The 19,012-nt window shown below is 41.2% G+C and overlaps 1 protein-coding gene across 3 annotated transcripts in view; it reads left to right on the top strand.

The window, feature by feature from the left end:
* The first annotated feature begins 278 nt into the window (after positions 1-278).
* The window catches only part of FAM184B (family with sequence similarity 184 member B), a 101,284-nt gene continuing 82,550 nt past the window's right edge, over positions 279-19,012 (top strand). For 2 of the 3 annotated variants that reach the window (XM_056555314.1, XM_056555322.1), the window contains exon 1: positions 279-703. In XM_056555314.1, coding sequence (XP_056411289.1) covers positions 581-703 — 123 coding nt within the window. In that variant the 5' untranslated portion in view covers positions 279-580. The remainder of the gene's footprint in view (positions 704-19,012) is intronic. The other variant, XM_056555331.1, reaches the window with a different exon arrangement.

Genomic DNA, 19,012 nt, shown 5'->3' with positions numbered 1-19,012 from the left:
ATCCATATGTAATAAAAATGATGGCACCGCCTCGGTGCTTAAAAGCTTATTGTCCTTCTAGAATAATAAATAATCCTGTATGTATATGGCCTAGGTATCAATTCTGTATTAGAAATGAATGGGGAAAAAAAAATCATGTTTTATAATCATAAAAAAAAAAAAAAAAAGGTTCACAAAAATCTTTGTAATGTGTCACTCAAGGGAAGGAGAAAGCGTCTGAGATGCTGAAGGTGGTGTTAACATTATATGTGGTTTAGGTGAAGATATTCCTGTGTCTAGCTCTGTGCTAGCTCCTGTCTGCTAGTCTCCTGAAATGCATGCTAAAAAGAATTCCCGGCATCTCCCTGTCAGCTTTTAGTCCAATAAGGAAGCCACAGATATACAGCACATGCTGCAGCTCCTCTAGCCTGGCTGCTTTCTGAAGGATCAGGACATCTGCAGTTATAGGAGAAGCGTGCGGGGGCCTTGGCTGCCTCTTCTCTGCAGCCACTCATACTGTATACAAATCCCTCTTCGATATGTGTGCGTAGTCCGAAAACCCACTTGCTGATCTGTGTTAAAGAGAGGCAAGGAGAGAAGAATGGCCTCAGGAAAAAATCAGCATGGCATGTATAATGGATCCAAACAGAGCCCGCTGCTATCACAGGAATACACTCATGAACTGCATGTTAAGATGTGTAAGAAAATCGCTCAACTAACTAAGGTAAGAGAAGCATCCCAACAGTCATGGCACCTAATGTGACAGCAACCTGATAGACCTGTGATAGTGATACAGGGTACGATTTACCAGGATACTCCTATTTCTTACTCCTCTTTGTCCACTTGTATTTGTCGATACTTAATGTGCTTTTCGGATAGACTTGAAGACGAGCAGATTTAACGTTAAAACTTCATCCCCATTTCTTGATTTTCGGCATGGTCATTTATATCTTACAGGTATAACATGAGATACACTGCTAAGGAAACTTGTTTACGTCTACACTGGTTTGTATATGGTCATTTATCGGATTCAGATTTTGGTAGAGAGATTGTAAAGGGTGTGGACATGTTTAATGTAAGTTTCTTTGGGGTAAAAATACTCAGTACTAATGTATTATCCATATTTAAAATGGTGCAGTGGCAGTGCAGTAGAATATACAGTAGGTGATAAAGTAATAGACTGCCAAAGTCATTATATTACATTTACATGATAGAACTCGGCCGTGTGCTAAACATCCCTATACTATATAACTGAGGAAGATTTTTTAATATGTGTTCACTGTATATCACCAGAAAGCAAAAATACCTAACAAAACACCATATATATGTTTTATGTATTTTATATCTTTATCTGTATCTGTATCAGTCACCGTAAGCCAGACTGACACTGTAGATAGGACTGAATATCTCTAGTCGTACATCAACTGATTTCATACCTACAGAAGATTTATGCATTTCGTGATATGCATTTTTTATATAGAGTAGAGCAACCTTCAATCATATTGACATATACACTAGAGAGAATAGATCAGGTTATTCTTTTATTTTCTAGAAATATTGCTCACACACTTTATGGTCATTGCCTTGTAGTCGTATTTGGCAGAGGTATACACATTTTTCACAGCATGTCAGGTGCAAGAGAGAGAAGCATGGCGGGACATATCTGGATTTCCTGAAGGTTTGGAATACTCCTAAATATTATGACACTTATTTTGTTCTAGAATGAGCCAAATATTCTAGAAGTATCAGGGTCCAAATACAGAAGGAGAAAAAAAAGCATATGCATAAACAAACTTTTGTTTTCTCCCTTCCACGACTTCTCTGTGGTCAAAGGGATCATCCCCTTCCCAAGACCCACCAATAGTTATTGAATTTTGAATTTTTCCCTGTTCTATTCCAATGGAGTAAGTGAAAAAATCCGGAATGTTGTTGGGCCTTGAAGACTGCGTTGGGGACCACTTCTTTAGATAGCTGTTGACTTTCATTCCTCCTGACTATTTCCTTCCTCTATACACACTCAGCCAAGCGTGCATGTCTTCTCAGTGGGGAGAAGAGAATAAGTTGCTGCCAGACACCTCTGGTGATGGCTTATCTCCTTTGGGAACAAAGGATTAGGCATGATAAAATCAAACATGCCCAATTTTTCTTGCTGTCGGGGCTGGCATACCAGCATGCATATTAAATGTTCAGTTAATCCAACTTATATCTAAAGTATAAGATTGTGTCCACAGCAAGCATAACACATATGGCACTGTAACAAATCTTCTAGTAAATGTCCCATCAATTCAAGAAGCTTCTAAGACATAGAGAACTATGACCTTCGCTCACAGACCCACATTGTTTCTCAAAGCAGATATGTAGTAGCAGTAAACAGGTAGTAGACACCCCTGCCCTGCTTGTCTGTACCCCCGCTTCCATGTGTTTCTCGTGGTAGGTGATAAGCAGCTGATCGCAGGGGGTCCGACCCCTGAGACCCCCTGCAATCTCCTTCACGGTGCTCCAGCTCTCCTCGGAACGCACCCTTCATGCATTTCTATGGGAGAGCAAGAGATACATGAGTACAGCACTCGTGTATCTTCGGCTCCCCGATAGAGATGAATGGAAGGAATGTGCCGACCACTCTGTGCATGAGGAGAGCCGGGGTTGCAAAACCCTTTAATGCAAAAAAAGAATCAAGCCAAAGACTGGTGAGTGCCCTGATATTTCTTTCATTAGTACCTGTTATCTAAAGTGTAATATGTTCATCTTTTTTTCTCAAAGATACAGCACTGTGCACATTTTGGAAGAAAGCAAGAAAACCTACATATCACCAGAAAGCTACAAATGGAAATTCCAACTCTTAATGGATTTGACTCTTTTAATAGGGAAGCTGGTATGGATGGTATTGGCTACTCTCCAAATGCAGTATTACATGGCAGCCTTGTAGTAATTCGGAAGGGCCAAGTCTGTCAGAGGGGCATTGGGAGGCTGTAAAATTAGTACATAAATCCCTGGAAAATTACAAATTCTTTCTTATATTTCCTCTATAAAATATAAGAAGCTTTACTGAAAATAGATTGCTGTGTACACTCTTGTGTTTTTGCAGCAACGTAGGCATTGTTTAAAGGGAACCTGTTAGCTGTATTTGCTGCTCTGAGCTTCAGACTCTGGGGAACTGTAAAGGTATAAAAGCAAACTGTGCCTTTCATAGACCTAATGGGGGTTGCTAAATTTATAAAATCACCCATGTGTCAAGGAGGTGGGACTGAGCTACGCAAGTGTCATAGATGGCACGCCTTCTCACCCTTCCTCACCTCTAGCCCCTCCTTGATTCATGTACAGAGCCCTAAAAATCAATCAAGGAGGAGTGAAAGTCTGTGGCACTTGAACAGCTTCAGTCTACCCCCTTGATACTTGGCTGGGAAACAAAAAAGTGATTGTATAAGTTTGGTAGTTACAGTTTGCTTTTATACCCTAACAGCTATTGAACTGTGTATGCCGCTCTGAGCAGCTAATAGAGTTGACATATTCACTGTAAAGAGATGGCATTCACTTGAGTTATAAGGAAAGAGGGGGTTTACAGGCTGAATACCAGTTTCGGCACCTCTTCTAGCTCAGTTGAAAGTGGGTACAGTAAACCACTAGATGTACTGAATGTAAACTAAGGTCACTGTTTTTGCAAGTGGTTTTTCTGCCTTACATTTTCCCAGTTGAAAGATATAATAAAAGCCTAAAAATACATCAATTGACTAAAACCACATCAATGAGGAAACACCTGTATCAAAACAATCATTTCCACAGAGTAACACTTTTTGTAGTTTCTTTCCACTCTACATAATTTGGATGATTTATAAGGAATCATCCACAAATTTATAAAGAACGTCTAATTTAAAAATGTCAAGCCTTCCAGTAGTTACCAGCTGCTCTATGCCCTGGAGGAAGTCATGTAGTCTTTCCAGTCAGAAATGTGTCTGTGCTGCCAGCTATGTCCATGTCACAAACTGTCCAGAGACACCGTATGGTGACACATAGGTGGCAAACAGGTCTGTGATACAGGGCTTCATTGTCTGGCGCTCTACAGGGTGCGTGCATGTGGCTTTGCTGGCCGCATGGACCCTTAGGCTATGTTCAAACCACATTTGTGTCCAATATCCAATGTTTGTGTCCATCTGTCACTGACTTCCATTGTCATTATGATCTGAAAAGCTTAGAATACACAATTCTGAGCCATAACAATAGGTATCCAGATGGAAAACTCTCAGATGTATGCCCAAAGGACACATTTGTGGCATCTGTCTACACAGTAGAAGTCTATGAGTATATTACTATATACATCTTTATAACTTTTTATATTGTTCAAAGTATACATCTGGCATAAACATAGTGTGAAAAGAGCCTAAAACGCAATGTAGGTCCAAAGTGTTGGAGACTTGGACTTTTTTTTTTTTTTACTTTGAAACCGAAATCCAATGTTTGCAAGGTGAAATGAAGGTTGGGGAATCTTGTTTGTAGAAACACTTTAGAAAGAGAACACAATGTCACATTCAAACATTTGTACCTCTGTGCTGCGATAACCACACCAGCCCAAAGAGAATCCCAGTAGATAGTCTGCTTATTTATATTGCAGGAGTGTTTCAGTGCCACCTGCGCATTCTGTGGAAGAGAATTGTAAAATGCAGACGATTTCCCACATTATCTGGGTGCAATATACTTAGAATACTGATGTGAAAATTTTCTATGTCATTGTATTGAAAATGAACTTGATTGCAAAACACTGTTTTGACAGAACTATACATTTATCTGTGAAGATGGAGCCGCACAGAATGACAAACAGCTGAGTCACAATGAGCAATTATCCTTTTATTCCTCCTCGATGGACAGGGTCCCTTCATGTATTTTTAATATTTCAAATTACTGCTGGATGAGGTGTAACAGAAAACATTTTTATATCTAGTATTTATGTTTGTTTTTGTAAAATTGAATATGAATAAAAACAACTCTTTAGTTCTGCTGAACAAAATTCAGATCACCATATTTCAGGGGTTGTCTGCTTTAGACAATGAATCTGATAGATGAGTGTTCATTGAGCCTCCTGCATGCTGTGAACCCCAGAGATCAGATCAATAATTTGCACTGAAAAAGGGGTATTCCAGGATTTTTAAATTTTTTTTATTTGAATGTGCTATGTAGTTTATATTATTCAAAAAATACAGTAGAAAAACAGCACACTGGCACTCACCTCTAAAATGTCAATCTTTATTTTAATCCATTAAAATTGGCTGTTCTCCGGCAGGGTAGAACAAAAAAAATGCTGCGGCCGAGATCGGAAATGCCTGGTCTCGGCCGCAGCATTTTTTTTATTCTACCCTGCCGGAGAACAGACAATTTTAATGGATTAAAATAAAGATTGACATTTTAGAGGTGAGTGCCAGTGTGCCACTTTTCTACTTCTTATTTTTCTTGGTATTCTGCACCTTTAATTACAGTTTTTGTACGGTATCTACCTCTGATTTGGTTTTTGTACATTAGCTCGTATTACCTGCGCTCCACCAGTGGTGCCATCCCGAGCTATCCTCTATTGTGCCCTGGAGTTCATAATATAGTGTCTGTACATGTGTTTGAAGGCTGGTCTTGCAATTCTTATGTAATATTTGCACCAATGTTAATTTTTAGCAGCATACAAAATGAGAGTTGTCTCAGGCTTTTCCCAGGTTGCAGTGCAACTCAAGCTATTACATCACTAGTCAGGTGTTGAAAGGGAGCGTGTCTGTGGTTCAACGGGTGGCACAACCACTGGGTGGGGGAGAGATCATTCTTCACAGGGCTTCAGGAAATTGTAGTTTCAAGTGCAGCTTGCATGGAAGGGAGCTTAGGTGTGCTGCAATGGGTGGGGTGACTGATGTGTGTAAGGGAGGAGGGAGGGAACTCCAATAGTAAATAGCCATTTTACAAAAAGAAAAAAAAAGCAGCGTTATGGTGGACAACACAGCCATTTCACCCCATTACAAGCACGGATCCTTCCTAGGCATGTCCATTACTGTCTGGCAGGTAAGTACTAAAGTAACCTTAGATTGGATAACCCCTTAAATTCCCCACAGTGCCCCCATATGTGAAATGAAGCATGCCATCAGGCATTGAAATTATTGGGCTGTCCAGAGATCAGATCAATCATTTGCACTGGAAACAAGCACATGTTAAATTCCCCACAGTGCCACCATAGGTGAAATGCAGCATTACAGGAGCCATTGAAATCATTGAGCTGTCCATTTAAGGCTAAGGCTACACAGCACTTGACATTACCATGACAGAGGCTGCACCAAAGATAGCTGTGTTGTGCTGTGTGGATTGTGCTTCATCGCAGCTAAGATAAACATATGCGGGAAGATTTATCAAAACCTGTGCAGAGGAAAAGTTGCCCTGTTGCCCATAGCAACCAATCAGCTTGCTTCTTTCATTTTTAACAAGGCCTCTGCAAAATGAACTAAGCGATCTAATTGGTTGCTATGGGCAACTGAGCAACTTTTCCTTTGCACAGGTTTTGATAAATCTCCCCTATGGAGTCAAACTTCAAGCAAAAATGGCAGCTACCGAGACCCACCAGTTGCAAGAAATCCATCCAAGATCTCAGTCACAGACGCATAAGGGTCGAAATACGACCTCATTCACCGGCCGTGGGTGAGAGCTGCGTGCTCACTACAGTGCGACACAGGGATGTTTGGTCATGCAACCCCTGTTGTAGACAGAATAATAATTTACCTGCTAATATTAAACAGATATTCCAGAGGTAAACACAAATTATATCAACTGGTTAAAGAAAAATATACTGATTTACAAATTACTTTTATTTAAACATCTCAAGCCTTCCAGTACTTATCAGTTGCTTTATGCCCTGAAGGAAGCCATGTAGTCTTTTCAATCAGAAACAATGCTCTCTGCTGCCACCTTTGTACATGTCAGGAACTGTCCAGAGCATGTGCAAATCCCCATAGTATACCTCTCCTACATGGACAAAGACTACATGACTTCCCCCAGGGCGTACAGCAGCTGATAAGTACTGTAAGGGTTGAGATTTTAAAGTAGAAGTAATTTGTAAATCTGTGTAACCTTTTTTCATCAGTTGATTTCAATCCTTTTTTCTGTAGAGTACCTCCTCTGTAATGCTAAGAGTTTCTAAAAAAGACAATCCCTTTTAAGCTCAGTTCAGTGGAACTGGAGGGAGTCTAGGTTGCAGCCACAATGATTACAAAAATGTATTTATAAAAAAATTTTTTTTTTTCTAAAGAGGCATTAAAAAACGGAATCACATTTTTTTCATGTGTTGTACCTTAGTGCACTTTTCCATTGATGCAAAGGAAAAAAGATAATTCTCTTATTGTTTTCTTATATGTAAAGAGGCCATTGCAGACCCCTCCAGGACCTCAGTTTGACTGCTACCCCCATAGCTATAGATTATTTGTGTCCTATTTAGAATATGGAACTGTTGTGAGTCCCAAGGGATGTTCTATTGATTTCTGCATTTACACCCTTATGGAGTCATAAATAAGGACGTAAATAGAACAATCTGTATTCTGTGCAGGATTTTAATATTCTAAAGGAGGCATAAGGCACAAAGTACTGTTTACTATGTGCATGCACCCACCCAAGATCACGGTATATATTACAAGCAGAATGAAAAAATAAAGATTGAGCTTTTAAGATTTCCTATGTCTCTGATACTGGATATTACAGTACAATGATATTTTTTCCATTAAGACAATGGCAGATATAAGTATTTGTATGTTTAGTGGAATGTAGTTATGTCTAGATTATTGCAGAGCAGGGCCGGTGTCACTCTATGTTTCTAATGACCATTTTTGTATCAGGAAAGCCTGGAGAATGCCACGTATTGGGGTTTGAGTGTGTTTTTATTCCTCTGCAACACCTTTTGGATTTGGAAAACTGTGTAAAAAAATACTACAGCGCTACATATATATAACTCAACAAATGCTTGCATGTATGTTCCAGCATAACTTCCAAATGGTTGGAAAAATTTTGATCAAGCGTGGTACACGTCTTACCTCTATGTCAACTAAAAATATAGAAGAGTTAAATTAACTCTAACTCACCCCCTTATGTGAGGCTCAGGGCTTTTTCTCTAAAGTCCCATGTAAGTCTATGGGGCATTTAGTACAACTCCTGATCACATTACTCTCAAGCTGCCTGGGACTTTTAAACACCCTGCCCCCGAAACAACATGATGGTCAATTATGATTTAACTTTCCAGCAGGCCAGTGCAATAAAACAGTGCAGGAGACGGGACATGAGTATGGGATAAAAGGACAGTAAATTATATGGAGTTGGAATATGTGGTCCGCATATTAGAATGGGAAAAGAGGACAGTATATGAGGATGGGATATGAGAACAGGTTTTGAGTTCGGAATAGGAGGACGGAATATAAGGTCTGGATATGAGGTCAGGATATGAAGAGGGGATATGAGGAGGGGATATTAGGACAGGATATGAGGCGGGATATGAGTACAGGATATGAGGAGGGGATATGAGAACAGGATATAAGGTGGGGATATAAGGTTGGGATATGAGGAGGGCATATGAGGATGGGATATGAGGTCAGGATATGAGGACGGGATAGGAGGTCAGGATATGAGGCGGAACATGAGGACAGGATATGAGAAGGGGATATGAGCAGGGGATATGAGAATTGAATATGAGGTCAGGATATAAGGTGGGGATATGAGCAGGGGATTTGAGAACAGGATACGAGGTGGGGATATAAGGTTGGGATATGAGGAGGGGATATGAGGACGGGATATGAGGTCAGGATATGAGGACGGGATATGAGGTCAGGATATGAGGAGGGTATACGAGGTCAGGATATGAGGAGGCTATATGAGGTTGGGATATGAGGAGGGTATATGAGGTTGGGATATGAGGAGGACATATGAGAAGGGGATATGAGGATGAGATATGAGGACCAGAGCATCATTGTTGCTTTTTCCTCTCCCATATAGTTTAGGTAGGAAGACCAGGCAATGCTGGATACTCAGTTCTAATATTTCTAATATAAGCCATAAAATCATAAAAATGCTAAACTTTGATATTATGCTATGCACAGTGACCTACAACATGGAGGCAAACCAAGGTCCTAAAATGAGGTTGGTGGCCTGGGACAGTCCAGTGCTGGAAAGGTATCCCTCCCCATCGCCATGGAGTTTTGGGACTTTTAGGCACACCATGGCCTCAGTATTTATTCTCAAAAACTCCAGGTAAACTAGAATATGTAGATTTGTGATTTCTCTGCTGCCACAGTTTTGTTCAATTGTTTATCTTCAGATCAAAGAACATTTATATCATTGAGTTTAACCCTATGCATTCTGAAAGTAACAGAACATACCGAATGAAATCTCCAAATATTTACTGGAAATATCAATTCAAGTGCTTTAATAGTGCATTACCCAAAGCATCGCATTCCTAATTACACAATGTAATCTGTAATGTAGAATTAGCTCCCCCATTATAGTCGGTTGTCCTTTTTATAATGTGCGGGTGTTATATTCATATACAAAGACACAGGAAGGACACTGACAGTAGAAGATTATCTGTTCTCTCTACAAAGCATAATCATAAAATACATCCTCAATATATCACAAAATTACCTCTCGAAAGCTTTCAGGCATGGGACCACATATTGATTTTCATTCAGAGCACAAATAATCTACCTAAAGTAACAGCGCTATAATATACAGTGCCCTTGTGTTTGGACAGTTTTTGTAACATTGCAGATCTAAAGGAAAAGTCTTTTTTTTGAAGTTTGATGTGTTCTAAAACACAAGGATGACTCATCCTACAGAGACTTCTACATAGAGGAAAGCGGCTGCAACTCTTCAATGGATATTATTAACTCATTAATATACTGACCCTTAAAATTAGCCGAGGTAGTTTGACCCATCATGACCTTTGTATAGCTGATGGCTTACCGTAATTATTCATTTAGGATTTTTGATAGTGTTATTAGTAATGGAAATGGGGCTAAAACTAGTGCTGCCTTTAGCTTTTGTAGTATGACCAAGTAAGGCAGCTGCCGTATCCCCGTGCCGCACCCCATTAATTTGAGTAAGCAGAGTCAGCTAGGGACTCCGGTCGGCTCATTTTTGGACAGTCTACGGTTTTGTTGCCGGACTGAAGCCGTGACAGTTTTCAGTCCGAAAACAAATCTGGATAGGGTCCAAAAATGAGCTGACCGGAGTCACTAGCTGACTCTGTCTTGCTCGTTCAAATAAATGGGGTACGGCAAGGGTCCGGCAGGGATTTGACAGCATCTCCGTTTTCAAGCTCTCCAACAGGATCCAACTGCCGTATCCTCAAAACGTGATGTGAATGAGCCCTAATAAAAAGGATAGTCTAAAATGCTCAAATATCAAATACCAGGCAGCTATGATATCATGCCACTTACCAATGGGTGGTACAAGGGCAGGCTTAAAACCTGTTCCCACCATGCTGTAGATCAGCCAGAATGCTATATGGGGGAGGTCATGACCTCCCCATATAGCATTGTGGCTGATCTGCATCATGGTGGGATTAGCTTTTAAATTTGCCCTTGTACCAGTAATAATTGAGTTCAGCTTCTTTTTCTGTGATTTTAAGTGATTTTTTTTGTTTCACTTACCAATGGGAAAACACTGGCGTGCTGCTGAAAAATGTTAGACTAAGTTGAGCAACACAAGTGCACCAGGCAATGTACATGGCCATGCAGTGAAACCAAAAGAGGAACTTGATCCTTTTTATAAAGAGGCAAAATATAAAAATAAGTAGAAAAGGGGCAAAATATAAAAATTACCTTTATTAGAAAAATCCATAAAACATAACACTTAAACTGGAAAAAGCACCAGACACCTTGGAATAAACATGTTTCTGGTGAAGCTGCACCCAAGTCATGGCCATGCAGCATTATATTTTCATCATAGTATTACAGGCATTACATTATGGGGGTGGCTTCATTTAAAGTCTATAGTACTGTGTTGACTATTTTCATTAGTCTTAGAGAGTTTTTAATGGGGAGACATGCATGACAGCCGCTCCATACAAGTAGGGTACACAGGAACCTCTATCTAGTGATTGGTTGGTGTCTGAGTAATGGGACCCCACCAATGAGCTGTTCTGCAGAGCCATGGAGCCTGGATGTACACAGTATATGGAGCTGAAAGCCGTGGCTCCTTACGTGACCTCCTTAGGTGGTCATTCTGGGTTACTGCAGCTCACCTTCCATTCACTTCAGCAGGAACACATGGCAACTATATACTAATATCCAGAAAACTCCTTCAATCCCAATGCTTATTGACAGCAAGAAGAGTGTAGTGTGCTGTGCTATTCTTTGATCACAAATATGAACCTGGTAGACCCATCATAAGTCAAAGTGGTCTCCCAGGATTGGTTGGTAGCTCAGTTATTTAAAGGGGTTGTGTGTGGTATTACTTCATGACTCCTTTCACTTCAATGGAACCCCTAGTGACATTACACCACTCCCCCTCCATTCAAGTCTATGGGAGGGGGCATGACATCATGTCACGACACTAATGTCATAGTTTCCATTAAAGGGGTATTGTGGCTTTATACATCTTACCCCGTATCCAAAGGATAGGGGATAAGATGTATGATTGCAGGGGTCCCACCTCTGGGGACCCCCGCGATCTCGGTGCAGCCCCCAGCATTCTGTGCTGGGCGCTGCCTCCGAGACAAGGATGTGAAGTCACGGCCACGCTCCCTAGTGACGTCACACCAAACGCCCTCCATTCATATCTATGGGAGGGGGCGTGATGGCCATCACGCCCCCTCCCATATACATGAATGGAGGGGGCATGGCGTGACGTCACTAGGGAGCGTGGCCGTGACTTCACATCCTTGTCTCGGAGGCAGCGCCCAGCACAGAATGCTGGGGGCTGCACCGAGATCGCGGAGGTCCCCAGAGGTGGGACCCCTGCAATCATACATCTTATCCCCTATCCTTTGGATACGGGGTAAGATGTATAAAGCCACAATACCCCTTTAATGGAAACTATGACATTAGTGTGAACATAGCGTTAGTAGCATTCATTGTATTTACTTGCCAATATGGAAGAGTTTATTTTTTGCCTTTTTGTTTATATTGTACCTTTTTGTGTATAAATACATCAGTCACTTCTTCCTGGAATATTATCCTGTGTTCCCTGTAATTAATTCTGTGTCTGTGGTCTATGACATTGTAGTCGCCCTCACTGAAATATATTTTACAATGCTCCTGACATGCATTGGCTTATCTGCAGTTTTATTCCCCCCTGGAGTATTCGTTAACAATAGCAATAAATAAGTGACTCTGTATCTGTATGGAATCTTTGTGTTAGAAATTAGGAAGAATAAGTAGTGGCTTGAAGGCAGTTTTGCTCATAAGCTTTGTATAACTGCCGTAAACATGCATTGCGTATTATATTACGCCTCTCATTGAATACAATATGATTATTTTATATTGTCCTTAGATGCAGATGATTTTAATATGTTGGTAAAATCAAGTTGATTTACAAATTAACGAGAGCGGTATATAGAACAATACAAAGGCCAATGTCACACAAGCATTTGCCTCCAAGTCACATCCATATTTATACAGCCTGCATTGTGGAGCCAATGATAATCTATAGGGCTTTTCACACAGCCTTATAAAGTATGCACATATTTTAAATAATCAGTGTATGCTACCATTATCCCTCTTTCAGTCACAAACTGCCCATTGAAGTCTCTGGAGAATGTATAAAATTGGACGAATCCACACTGCATCCGTATTATAAATCCAGAGGAGCTTAAAGAATACATGGACCCGAATGTGAGCCAATGTATTATACTGTATTGCTTCAGTCCATTTAAAACAAAAAATTAAGAAATTCTGCAAATACTCTTGATATCCTACCACAATGGATATACAGCTTTTATACATACCTACCGTATATACTCGAGTATAAGCAGACCCAAATATAAGCCGAGGCCCCTAATTTCACCCTAAAAACCCAGGAAAAGTTATTGACTCGACTATAAGCCTAGGGTGGGAAATACATCATCCCCCCCTGTCATCATCCAGACCCCCGTCATTAACACCCTCATCATCATCACCCTGTCATCATCCCCCTTTCATCATCACCGCCTGTCATCATCCCCCCCTTCATCATTACCCTGTCATCATCCCCCCCTGTCATCATCCCCCCTTCATCATCACCGCCTGTCATCATCCCCCTTTCATCATCAACGCCTGTCATCATCCCCCCTGTCATCATCCCACAACCCCCCCTTCATCATCACCGCCTGTCATTATCCCACCCCCCCTTCATCATCACTACCTGTCATCATCCCACACCCCCCCCTTCATCATCACCGCTTGTCAATGTCTACAGTGGTCTCCAACCTGTGGACCTCCAGATGTTCCAAAACTACAACTCCCAGCATGCCCGGACAGCCATTGGCTGTCCGGACATGCTGGGAGTTGTAGTTTTGAAACATCTGGAGGTCCGCAGGTTGAAGACCACTGAGGGCGAAGAGTTCACTCGAGTATAAGCCGAGGGGGGTGTTTTGAGCACGAAAAATCGTGCTGAAAAACTCGGCTTATACTCGAGTGTATACTGTATATGTTTTCATGGTAGCAGACTACAAACAAACCTTTTGTAGTCTGATTGCGGAGTCACACTCCATTGTATCTGTTATCTTTCTCTTCCTATTCGTCTACTTACTGAATGTATGCTAGTAAGGCCCAATTCACATCATCATTTTTGCACAAATCACCAGTATATTCACTTACATGCAGATTGGTCCATTGACTTTATTTAACTAAACATAATCTACTAATGTCTGTGTTTGGGCCATTTTATGAATGTTGTGCACTGTATTGTCCCACAAAGAAAAATGGTATGTTCAGGAAATGGACCAAACTTAGTCCGATAATTGGCAAAAAGTTGTTTCTGTATAGGGGAAAATCAGTATTGGTCGCATAGAAACATAGAATGTGTCGACAGATAAGAACCATTCGGCCCATCTAGTCTGCCCAATATTCTGAATCCTATCAATAGTCCCTGGCCCTATATTATATGAAGGATAGCCTTATGCCTATCCCATGCATGCTTAAACTCCTTCACTGTATTTAAAGCTACCACTTCTGCAGACAGGCTATTCCATGCATTCACTACCTTACTAAGGCTGAGACTTTACTGTACACACATGTAACACACATTATCAGCAGCTTCTGCCACCACAGTAAGCCTTAGATGTAGCTAAAGTCAAGCACACCTTATTCAAGTAGGCCACAATATTCCTTGCCCTATCTACAGTCAAAAGACATCTGCCCAGTTACAGTCCCTCTGCAAGGACACACACATAAAATCAGTCTCCAATCACCACGTACATCTTTGAGGCCAAGTACAAGGAAGTAGAACTACAAGTCCAGTATGGCACTCAAGTAAAATATCTGCAAAAGCTAAAGTCTATGTATAACATACAATTCTAAAAGAATAGTCACTAGTGAACAATTACTGTTTCTCCTGAAACCAACGTTGTATTCTAAATACATGTACAAAATTCAAGCAGCATTCCAAAGTTTTGTAATATTGTATTGTACTCTACTTACAGTTGTTTTCAAAAACTCTATCTACAGAGTTTTTAGCTTTGTGTAAGGGATGGAGTGGGCTCATAGAGGGACATTTGGTTGTACCACCCAAGCCATGTAACATATCAGGGGCTACTCTTCTTAACATAACAAATCACTACAAGCATTTGTTGGCATTAAATACAACTCCCCTGGTGCAATGCACCTATAAGTGTATGGAGAGAGTAAGGGAGATAAGGGAAATGAGCGTAGAGAGCAAGAAACTGTAGACACAGCAAAAAGACTACACAAACATTTACTGTCAGCAATAGATCACACTTCAGTTCTTGATTTACAGCTTAGGTAGTTTTCCCATTGCATTATGGAGTGTGCAGCCAAAGCTGGATAGGTCCCAGTACATACGTTTAATACATCCGTATACATCAAAATATCCAATTGAGATCAAAAGTGTGTCATGTTGGCCTCAATTCAGGAAGCATGAGTAGAGGTAAATGAAATAGTGGTGGCTGGAATAGTGCAGACCTCAACACTATTCTTTTGAGCTTGATCCATTAGAAAACTTATTTTGAGCAGTATACTTTTTTAACAAAGGATCCAAAATATATTGAATGCCACTAAGTGCCATCCTTCATAGGTATATGTGGGTATAGGGGGAATATATACGTATGAATAATGCAGTATGAAACCAGCCTTAGACTGTTCAGTACTGTTCTCTATGCAGCTACTGCTTCTGAGGGTGTGTTGTAGAGATATAGGGAAGCAGGATCTCATTTTCTGTGTGTGAGTGCAGTATTTAGGAGACATCATACAGGCTAGTCTCCACCCACTAGCTCTGCAGAGGGTAAAATGGCCAGAAATAGTGCTACTTCTCATGTACACACAAAACAGCTTATTCTGAAACATCACTTTAAGCACCAGTGGGCCTGCTAGGAACATGTGAATGAGGCCCAACAAGTAAAAAAAACTTTAGGATAAGACCATGCAGATTTGCAATCTGGTTTGTGTAGGAACTGTATACAGATGTCTGATCGTGGGGGTCCGGCCTCAGCGCCAGCCCGGAGATCGGTCAGTCCCCCCGCCATCAGACATGTTATATGTTGAGGGGCAAGTACGCTTTAACTAAAGAAATTTCATTTTTGCAATGGCCATAAAACAGGAACACTGAATGCTGAATGGAAATCACAACTTAGAGATAAGTAGATATGGTGTTTTGTTTGCCCCCAAGTATAGAACCCATTAAGCCAAACCTAAAATGTCTCATAATGAATAAACGGGTGAATGGAAGTTAATATAAATCCCACTTTTGCATACATTTTATCAGGAAACATGCTGTCCTTGCTGTAAACATGGCATTCGATTGGAGACAATTTTCTAAGAAAGAATCTTAAGCATGTTTTAATGATAGATGCAGTAAAGTAAAGCGCCCTTCACATTCTGGTATGTGTTGCATATTTTTCTTATGTATTTTTGTTGATTTATTTGAAGCGGTGAGTGCAAAATGTACAACGCTTTCATATTCCTCTGATCTTGAACCTTTTCAAAGCTATTTCATATGTAGGAGTATATGTAATGGAGTGCTGTTATTACTAAAATATGAAGTATAGCCCAGGAATCCACTTCAGATTCTTTTTATAAAGCAATTAGAGAAATAATACTTGTCTCCATTTATTTATTGTACAGATGCTGGAGCTGTATGGCATATGCAGAAATCTGAAAAATCCATAGAATTTTTTTTTCTCCTAACATGCCTCTATGTTTCTGCATATTATAACATCATCATCATTTACGGAAGGATGGTGGGTCGAGGGCTCCTCATGACCCATATGCATGAGCTGTGGCACATGCCAAACTAGATTGCAGATGGATACATTGTAGTAGTCAGTCTTATTGGAGAATTGTTGGCAGTATTGTACAAGGACTATTGCTGGCACTGCTCATATGCAACAGGGGCTAGAACAGCTATATTTGCGACCATTGTACCCTTTGTATATATATATATATATATACTAGAAGAATACTCAGTCTTTTTTACCTAAACGTTATGGTAGAGAGAAACCAACAATGTCATGAGTATGAAGGGGGCGGGATTCTGGGGGTGCAATTTAGTGCAGGTGGCCAGAAACCACTAAAAATAAATAATATTAGATAGCACAACTGGGAGCAACACTTGTCAGTCCGCCCCTGTACAAGACATACATGTATACACATATCATACATATACATACACCGGCAACTGCCACCTATATTATACATTACATACATACATCATACATACAGACACATCATACATACACCCACCGCTGCCCCCCATCATACATTACATACACACATCATATATACACACACACATCATATATACACATACACTCACACCATAAATATACACCATACATATGCACACATCATACATACACCTGCCGCTGCCCCCTATATCATACATTACATACACACACACATACACACATCATATATACACATGACACATACACCATACATATGCACACATAATACATACATATTATGTACATAATAATACATAATATTATACATACACCCGCCGCTGATACACCCCACATCATACACACATCACACATACACCATACACATATACACTTCCTATATACAGATACACCATACATATGCACACATCAAACATATACACCATACATATGCACACATCATACATACACCCGCCGCTGATACACTCCCCTAATCATACATTACATACATATACAACCACCCTTCCCGTCGCCTGCATGCTCGGCCTCCTCAACTGAGCTGTTGTGAGGTGAAATCCCCAGCCCGTACAGTGCAGTCTCCTGGGGCAGAGAGGCACTGGCAGAGGCCCGTAGTCAGGGCGCCGAGGATCTTCCACCCTTGGAGCCCTTGGAGTGTCTAGCGACCCTTTGTTTTTGGGACCCCCAATATTTTTGGGATTTGGCTTGGGAACCTGACCTGGCTCCATACCTTGTACCTCGTCCGCGAAAAGACTGCTTAGGAAGAGATTTCCCTTTCCGAACAGACAGTCTCTCCATAATAGAGCTCAGCCCCAAAGAGAATGCCAGGCTGATATGACATAGCACACAGAGTGTGTTTGGAGGAGGTGTTAGACCTCCAGGGTTTAAGCCATAAGGGGCGATGCCCCGCTGAGGAGAGGGCCATGGATTTTGAGGACAGCTTAAGCTACTGAGGGGCGGCATCACAGAGGAAACCTATAGCCAAACTAGCCCTTTACAAGAGGCCAAAATTTCATCCCTAGAGACCCCCTGGTCTAGGTCGGACTGGATCTGAGAAAATCTATTTCTCAAGGATTTTGCCACCTCAGAAGAGGCTATCGCCATGGAGGCAGACGACGAAGCGGTAGAATAGGAGCGCCGAAAAGTGCAGTTGGCCTTACAGTCCATGGCATTCTGGAGGCTAGAGCCATCATCGGAGGGAACCAAGGTCTGTTTGGATAATTTTGAGATGGTCAAATCCTCCTTAGGTATTGGTCCCCAGGAAGAGACTTGGTCTTCCTGTAAGGGAAACATGCTTTTAAAGCGCATGGTAAGCACTAGAACTTTTTCCGGCTTTTTCCACTCCGTCTTCATTAAAGACAAGAGGGAATCATCTGCTTTAAAGGCCCTAGGCCCCTTAGAGGCAGGTGTAGAGGCTTCACCCCCGTTGGCATCATGGTCCCCCGATAGGGTTCAAGATCTGCTGGAAAGTGTGGGAACTGAGTTCCTGCACTTTTTCCACTGCAGGGGCACCATTCCCATTAGCAGGAGTCCTGCAGCTCCAGCCCTTAAGTGGAAATCTTGGGTGAGTTCTTATACTTTTTTTTTCCAGGACTTGACCCCTGTCCCCCGACCTGATAGACCTAAGCAGCCGCTGAGTTTTCTCCAGGAAGAAAAAGTATTGAAATTTATCTTCCTCCTTAGAGGATGAGGATAGGGAGTCTTCACGTGCTGCTTCCCCAGACACCTCAATGGATCTTGTTGGCGAAGCTGGTCTTATACGCTTGGCAGACATCAATTGCTTCAACTCGTCAATGGAGGCTCCCATCGTGTTCATGTTGGAGGACACAAAATCCCTGACCCAAAAAAACATGTCCTGGATAGTAGGTTCCTGCTGGGCATGAAGGACAGCACGAAGGACAGTGGGAGAACTGGTAATTGTCCTCTAACAGGGCCTGACAATCATGGGACTGTAAATGCTTCCTTTTGGAGGCAGACTTCTTAGCAGGCGGCTCACGGGAACCATCGGCAAATTATATGCTCTGAAAGATAAGAGCAGTTAAAATAAGGAAAAAATATGTTAATCCAAGAAAAAAGCTTTACCACAAGGAAAGCAAGAAAAGGCAATAAACGTTGCAAAATAGCAAAAAGACTATAGAGACAGCAAAGGCTCAATAGCAATCCAAGTTAAGTAGGGCTAGGCAAAAGACAAAGCACTACCGCTCT

This window comes from Hyla sarda, chromosome 1, assembly GCF_029499605.1.
Source record: "Hyla sarda isolate aHylSar1 chromosome 1, aHylSar1.hap1, whole genome shotgun sequence".
NCBI classification, from domain to species: Eukaryota; Metazoa; Chordata; class Amphibia; order Anura; family Hylidae; genus Hyla; species Hyla sarda.
Note: the sequence above shows the minus strand (reverse complement) of the source record. Positions and strands in the feature narration are given on the sequence as shown.